The sequence below is a fragment of the Panthera uncia genome, chromosome E3 (assembly GCF_023721935.1).
Source record: "Panthera uncia isolate 11264 chromosome E3, Puncia_PCG_1.0, whole genome shotgun sequence".
Classification (NCBI taxonomy): Eukaryota; Metazoa; Chordata; class Mammalia; order Carnivora; family Felidae; genus Panthera; species Panthera uncia.
Window position 1 is genome coordinate 2,118,377 of NC_064815.1, and position 8,013 is coordinate 2,126,389.

The window sequence follows — 8,013 nt, forward strand, 5'->3', positions numbered from 1 at the left end:
AGTGATTACAACCCAGTGAGCAAAACCACAGCGCAGTTAAGAGGCCAGAATATATGGAGTGCCAACGCAGAGCACACGCTCTCAACTCCGGGCCCACTGGTTCACTTGGAATTCCAAGGCAAAAGCCATCTGGTTTCTGCTTAGTCCGCCTCCCCTCATCTCCTCTCCAGACCCTGAACCCATTTTAAAGATTGTTACTGAAGCAGAGGTTATCACGGTAAATGAGAACACGGGTATCTTTCTGCATAATGATTTCTTAATTAGCAATCCCCAATGTACTTCAGAAGGACAGTTTAGAAACATTGGTACTACTGGTTCTAGAAATCCATCAGCATCTAAAGATCCCCATCTGAACTCCCAAGTCACCTTCTCGTCCAAGCTTGTGGTTCCCCGCCATGTCCGCATGGCTCAGCAGCAGAGTCTGCTGGGGCTGGAGCCAGGACGGTTCTCTCATCCACATCAGAGTGATGCATAGAATCTCTAGGAACTCTACCTCAACATTCTTTTTTTCAAAGCCCCTCCCCCCCCCCCAATTCTTGGGTGTCGGACAAGGAACATATTCAAGAAACCTCATCAATTTAGAGAATCACTCCCAAAAGGTAATGAGGTCCAGAAACAAAAAGCGGGTGTTAATGGGAAAAAAGGAAGTCTGGAGTTTGGTTACTAGTTCCTTAGTTGCTGACATGGGCACACCGTACACAAACTACATCTTTCCTGTAAATCTAAAATTAATCCAAAATTAAAAGTTCACTTGAAAATAGACAAAACGGGGGTGCCTGGGTGGCTCACTCAGTTGGGTGTCTGACTTTGGCTCAGGTCATGATCTCACGGTACGTGAGGTCAAGTGACACATCAGGCTCTGTGCTGACAACTCAGAGCCTGGAGCCTGTTTCGGATTCTGTCGGTCTCTCCCTCTCAAAAATAAATAAACATTAAAAAAGAGAGAGAGAGAGAGAGAGAAAATAGACAAAAGAGAAGACCCGTAAGCCTAAGAAGCAAGGAATGTAACTGATATTAAAGATATATGCGGGAAATTTCAGCATGAAGCTTCCACACCAGCATGCCAGAGATTCTCACACAATTAAAGATAGAAAAAGGTAGCCTGGAAGGGAGCTTGGGTCAGTGCTGGGGCAGGACCAGCAGAAGAAACAGGATCTAAAGTTTGATGCAAGGGCGCCTGGGTGGCTCTGATGGTTGAGCGTCCGACCCCTGATTTTGGCTCAGGTCATGGTCATTGTGGCCCCAAGATGGGCTCCTCGCTGAAGGTGGAGCCTGCTTAAGATTCTCTCGGCCTCTCCCTCGGCCCCCTCTCCCATGCCCGCACATGCACACTCTCCCTCCCTCAAAATACATAAATAAATGTGGGCCCAGAGCAAACATTCTCAGGTGAAGACCACAAGTCCTCTTTAACATGGACCCACTGGCTTCGGGTTACAGCTGGATGTGAGGGGCACCGCTGCTAGGGGAACCCTGTCTGCATTCTCTGCTTTTCCTCCTCAAGACTGAGTCTGCCCACGTGGTCCGTCCTCAAGGAGAAATGCTCACCCCTTAGACAAACTAAAAGTTCACTGGAGCCCCCAAATGAGCCCAGAGGCACCAGTCAAGAAGAAATAAAGAAGGAAGAGGTCCTGAATAAAGTAAGACAACGCTATGGAAAGGCTGAATTTTTTTTTTTAATTTTTTTTTTTTAACATTTATTTATTTTTGAGACAGAGAGAGACAGAGCATGAACGGGGGAGGGTCGGAGAGAGGGAGACACAGAATCCGAAACAGGCTCCAGGCTCTGAGCCGTCAGCACAGAGTCCGACGCGGGGCTCGAACTCACAGCCCTCACGGACCGCGAGATCATGACCTGAGCTGAAGTCGGCCGCTTAACCGACTGAGCCACCCAGGCGCCCCAAGGCTGAATTTCTTTATGTGGTTTTTTTAATTGCCTACTCTCAACATGACCCGTACTCCTGCAAATTTCTATCAGATCAGGCTGATTTCATTCCTTATTAAACATACTGTGAAATTACAGAGTCACAATTACTGTAAAAATAATAGAGATCCAGGGCACCTGGGTGGCTCAGTCATTTAAACGGCCAACTTTGGCTCAGATCATGATCTCATGGTTCGTGAGTTCAAGTTCCGCACTGGGCTCTCTCCTGTCAGCTAGGGAGCCAGCTTCCAATCCTGTCTCCCTCTATCTGCCCCTTGCCCACTCACACTTGATCGTGCTCTCCCTCCCACACACACACACACAAAAAACAAACATTAAAAAAAATTTTTTTTAGGAGTGCCTGGGTGGCTCAGTCAGTTAAAAGTTTCATGATCTCGGGGCGCCTGGGTGGCGCAGTCGGTTAAGCGTCCGACTTCAGCCAGGTCACGATCTCGCGGTCCGTGAGTTCGAGCCCCGCGTCAGGCTCTGGGCTGATGGCTCGGAGCCTGGAGCCTGTTTCCGATTCTGTGTCTCCCTCTCTCTCTGCCCCTCCCCCGTTCATGCTCTGTCTCTCTCTGTCCCAAAAATAAATAAAAAACGTTGAAAAAAAAATTTAAAAAAAAAAAAAAAGTTTCATGATCTCACAGTTCGTGGGTTCAAGCCCACATCAGGTTCTGTGATGACAGCTCAGAGCCTGGAGCCTGCTTTGGATTCTGTGCCTGCCTCCCGCCCCCCCCCCCCCCCCCACCCCCGCCTCTCCCCGCACTCACACTCTGTCTCTTTCTCTCCCCCAAAAACAAACACTAAAAGTTAAAAAAAAATTTCTTTGATAAAAAAAAAATAAAATAAAAAGAAAGAATAAAGATCCAATTCCCTTTACCCAGTTTCCCCTGGTACCATTTTGCAAAATCATAGCACTATGTAATTCACAACCAGGACACTGGTGCTGAAGCAACATGCTAATCCTGTTCCTGCTCACTTGCAGTCGTAAGACACAAGTAGGTCTACGTGTCCATGAGTCAAGACAGTGAATGGGTCCCACACAAGGACCCTTGGGTTGCCCTTTCATGGCCACACCCAGCTCCCAGTGTGCACCCCCCCTCCCACAACCCCCCGGCAACAACTAATCTCCATCCCCATATTTTTGTCATTTCAAGAATGTTACATAAATGGACGTGGCATACAACCTTTTGGAACATCTTCTGTCACTCAGCATAATTCCCTTGAGACTCAGATCACCAACTGGTTTCTTTACATCGCTGAGTAGGATTCCACGGCAGGGACATACCATCTGACCTGCAAACAGCTGGGTTGTTTCCAATTTGAGGCTATTGGAAATAAAGCTGCTATAAACATTTTTGTGCAGGTCCTGGTTCTATTATTTACTTTTACTTTTGGGTTTCAAAGAATGAAATGCTAACAGCACCAAGGCAAGCAGTACAGGATGAAGATGGGCAAATAAGGACTCCTCCACTTCACTCCTAACATGAAGGAAGCCACTGTTTCATGCGCCCCCTTCCAGGTTTCAAGGTTCATATACATGCACGTGCAACAACGTACGTGAAATTCTTCTGAACACAAAATGGTATTCACAGGGCACGAACTAGAGCTACCCCAAGTCGGTGCACATAAATATGCGTATTAATTTAATTCTGAATAGCACCATACCATATCACGATTTATTCAACCATTCCCTGACAAGGACTGCCTCCAGTCGGGTTTTGTTTTTTGCCATTGAATGGTGCGACAATCTGTACTGTGACTTTTGTTGGGCTACGATTTAACACCAGGTAGTCTTTCTCAAACTCGTGGGACCCCTCCCCCCAAGTCATTATCCAAGCTCTTTCCAATGGCAATTAGTAACACATTAATCCTACTCCTGTTCACTTTCGCTAAGACACGCGTAGGTCTGTGTGTCCACCAGACACACCAAGACCCACAACGCTGCCAATTAATGCCCAGCAATACATCAGAACACCTGCGTCCTGCACTACGCTCACACGCTGTTCCGGAGAGCTCTTCCAACTCAGACACAGCTCCTTCACTCTTGCTTTGCAGAATTCAACTACAATTGACATCTTGACGTCGTGGTCCACAGCATGAATCCTAACGTACAGAACCTAGCTCTAAGTTCACCCGGAGGAGCAAAATGACAGCTGATAACTCAACAGGGAGACACAGAGGATGCACTCAGCACGACTGAGACAGAGAGTGCAGCCGCTGAAGGCTGGCTATACAGGGAGACAGAGCAGGTGACTCATCTGTGGGATCCAGCAAGTGGGGGTGGGGGTGGGCAGTCCCAAACAGCCCCCCCGTGTAGGGGCTGGGGAGGCGGGTGCTCCAAGGACATCCCCGGAATCAGGGACTCACAGGCCACGGTGAGATGGCATACTCCCTAAGAAACCAGAACCCCTAAGACCTGGCTAAGAGTCCGGGCAAACACGCAGCACCGCGGGAAGCCTCAGCTGCTGTGGAGTCAATGCCAGGCCCTGTGGAGGATTCTTCTAAGGCAAGGCTGGGCCTCAGGCAGAACCATGGACCATCTCCAGGCCTTGAACAGAACCCGGAGGTCACAAGGGGGTGGCAATCAACCAAGGAGACAGTAAAGGTGAGGACGGTGGGCCCCAATAACTCTGCAGCTGCAAATGGCCTCCTCTATTCCAGGACTCAGTGATTTCTAAAGGGAACCTCCCCCCCCCCCCCCCCCCCCCCCCCCAGCCACTGAGTGGAACGAGGCGGGTACTGACCAGGAACACTGGCTGTTGACTATGCTCACCTCCCCAGTTACAAAGACCACATGCCTGGGGGCTGTGAGAAACACAGATGCTTTCCTGTCACTCTCTGTGCCTGGGGAGGAAAGGGAAGCCTCTCAGAAGCAGTTTCCAGGGCGCCTGGGTGGCTCAGTGGGTTAAGCATCTGACTTGGTGGCTCAGGTCATGATCTCACGGTTCATGGGTTCGAGCCCCGCGTCAGGCTCTGTGCTGACAGCTCAGAGCCTGGAGCCTGCTTCAGATTCCGTGTGTCCTTCTCTCTCTGCCCCTCCCCTGCTCGCGCTCTGTCTCTCTCAAAAGTAAGTAACCGTTAACAATTTTTTTAAAAAAATACAAAATTAAGGCAGTTTCTGAATGCGGTCCTAGTTGGAAAACTTCAACTGTGCTTCAAAAAGATCCTTTCTTTCTTTCTTTTTTTTTTTAATGTCTGTTTCTGAGAGACAGACAGAGACAGATACAGACAGCGAGAGAGCAGGGAAGGGGCAGAGAGAGGGAGACACAGACTCCAAAGCAGGTTCCAGGCTCTGAGCTGTCAACACAGAGCCTGACATGGGGCTCGAACTCACAAACCGTGAGGTCATGACCTGAGCCGAAGGTGGAAGCTTAACAAACTGGGTCACCCAGGTGCCCCCAAAAAGATCCTTTTTAATCCATTATCATGACATTACCCAGGACTCAACATCTCTCCCTAGAACACAGGCAGGCCCTGTGTGCCTGCAATTACAGTAACTACTAACTAAGACAATGTTTTAATTACTTCTTTGCTGAACGCAGGAAGAGCGGGAAGAGCTCGAGAGGTAAGGGCATCCATTTCTGGGGGGGCTGGGTGGAGCCAGCACCCAGTGAGCCAACCTGCTTATCAAGTATCTCATATGTGCCAAGCGCTGGGTTGGGCCTTGGAGGGAGAACAGAGATAAGCCCCCCACCCCCACCCCGGTCTCCTGGTGCTCCTTTCTTGTGGGAGCAGACAAGAGGGAAGAATTCCAACAGAGGGGGAAACAAGAGTACAGGGATGGAGCCGCGGGACCATCAGCCTTGAAGGAAGGGATGACACGTGGGTAAAGACCACGGAACGAAAAGGAGCCGGGCTGTCAGACATCCTAAAGAAGCATACTATTCTGGATTCAGCGAACAGGGTCAAGGGCAGTGGGCCACGGAGAAGGAGGGCAGGGCCAAGGCCATGGAGGGCCCTGAAGGCTCCGATAAGGACTCTGAATTTCTTTCTCCTATGTTCCCTGCTGTGCAGGCTGTCGGTTCCTGCTACTCAGCCCACTGCTCAGGCCAGGTCTGCTGCCGCGGAGTCGAGACTGTCGGTCCCATGACCGTCAGAAGCTCCTTATTTCCGTCAGAAGTTCCTCTGCCAAGCCACCGAGGATGGATGCGGAAGAGGGGGTTTTGTTTTGTTACTGGTTTTTACTAGCTTGCCCCTTGGGGCTAGCCTGCCAGGCTGGAGGTATCGTTAACAATGAAACCATGGCCGAATCAATACCACCACTCCAAAGTGCTCGGCTTTCATTACTTTTCTGATTTTATACACAATGTGGCTACACCCATCCCCCATGAGGCTGGCCGGGAGCCCATTTCCAGATCACGGTCCTGGCCTACTAACCAGGGCCTGCTTTGGTCCTCTGCCGTTGGCGGGCCACCGCAGGGGCCAAGGCCAGTGCCCGCACAGCTTGTAAGTCACAGAGCCTGAAGGTTCAGAGCAGACCCGCTGTGTTGAGACCTGACAGCTTCACGCTCTGAATCCTGATTTAAATTAGGAGTATGAAAATAAAAGCCCCAAAGACGGCCACATATAAATTCATGTACCTTAAATAAAAATATTTGTTTGAGACCTCCAGGTTAGCGTGATTATGTAAAAACCATCCTTTCCCTAGAGGATGGCCCTAACTGCCAGTCACGTCCCACATTCTGCCGGCCGGCGTGCATACTGGCTGGCGCGGAGAGGGGCCTGCGATCTGCACCACCGAAGAGCTTAGAGTTGCGGCACTAACTACTAACTTGTATAGCACAGACCACTGGTGGGAAAGAAAAGGTGAGTCCCAGCAGGCCCAGCAGAGACCCAGCCTCATGGAAGCCACAGGACAGAGGCAGGAAGTATTTGCGTCACACGACGGCCAAAGGATTAACAGCCAGAATACACACACAGTTCCTAAAAATCAAGAACAATCAATCCAACTACCACAGAGGAGAAATTCCTATAAACTACAAACGATTAATAAACATGCTCGACTTCCCTCACTAACATGATACCATTTCCATCTAACAGCTTAACAGTGAAAAATACTGGAAATGCCCCCTTGATGCTGCGGGTCTCACAAAACGAGTGGGGTCAAAAGGCTGTCAACTATCCGACCTAGGGGCTGTATTTATTCAAACCAAAATGCCAAATACCCTTTTACTCAAATGTCATTCCTAGGAACCCATTCCAAAGAAAACTAGCATCCATGCCCAAAGATCTCCACAAGCATAGGCTTTACACTGAAGCACCATTTTTTACAGAGAAGTTAATGGCTCTATTTTTATGAAGTGTCCAGAACAGGTAAATCTACAGAACGGTGATCAGCGCTCGCCCGGAGCTGGGGAGATGGGGAGGTTGGAGGGGTCGCAGCTCAGGAGTGCAGGGGCTCGTGTGGTGTCAGAATCTTCCCAAACGGACCGTGGTGATGGTGCACAACTGTAAATACACTAAAAGCCACTGAGCTGCGTGCAGTGAATGAATGACCTACAGGGCGAATTAGAGCTCGATAAAGCTGGATGCAAAAGACAGAGACAAGATCTTAACAGAAACGGGCCATTCTGTGTGGGGACAAAACAGTTCCAGAAATCACAAAGGTCTCTGAGGCTACGCAGGGTCAGTGGCGTGCACAGTGAACAACTGAGCCACACCAGCTGGAGCGGAACTGTTCGGCTTCCTGCAGCATTCCTCTAAAATGAATATGCAACATTTTGGTGTTTTAAATGTTCAGTGATCTACAAAACTGACTGATGTGTGAAGTCCGCTCTACATTCATGTAGGTTTAAGGAAAGTAAAACGGTCACGAGGGGAGATGCCCACCAAGAGACGAATCACCGAGTGGGTCACCAGGATGTCCTTACACAATGAGTAAGGCTGTGTGTGTTACCTGGGACAGAAGACCCACCACACGCTATGTGCACGTTTACTTCCACGGAATCAGGCACTTTCTCCTTGCCTTCTGGCTTCCGTGTCATTTCAATGGTTCCGAGAATATGCACTACCTCATCCAAAAGTAAAAACACAAGAGGCGCGTGCACCACACACACACACACACACACACACACACACACACACACACA

The 8,013-nt window shown here is 49.5% G+C and overlaps 1 protein-coding gene and 1 long non-coding RNA gene across 4 annotated transcripts in view; one reads left to right on the forward strand and one right to left on the reverse strand.

The window, feature by feature from the left end:
- USP7 (ubiquitin specific peptidase 7) overlaps positions 1–8,013 on the reverse strand; it is a 64,808-nt gene that overhangs the window by 37,133 nt on the left and 19,662 nt on the right. The window contains exon 1 of one of the 3 annotated variants that reach the window (XM_049638219.1): positions 3,109–3,986. The exons of 1 other annotated variant lie outside the window; for it this stretch is intronic. Coding sequence is in view for 1 of the 2 variants with exons in the window: in XM_049638217.1 (XP_049494174.1) it covers positions 367–460 (94 nt within the window). In the remaining variant the exon portion in view is untranslated. Of the gene's footprint in view, positions 1–366; positions 472–3,108; positions 3,987–8,013 lie in introns of those variants that run through there. One more of the 3 variants, XM_049638217.1, reaches the window with a different exon arrangement.
- On the forward strand, positions 515–6,178 carry LOC125927867 (uncharacterized). The gene is made up of 4 exons (XR_007459480.1): positions 515–599; positions 3,980–4,173; positions 4,369–4,529; positions 5,939–6,178. It is a non-coding gene; the product is annotated as an uncharacterized LOC125927867 (long non-coding RNA).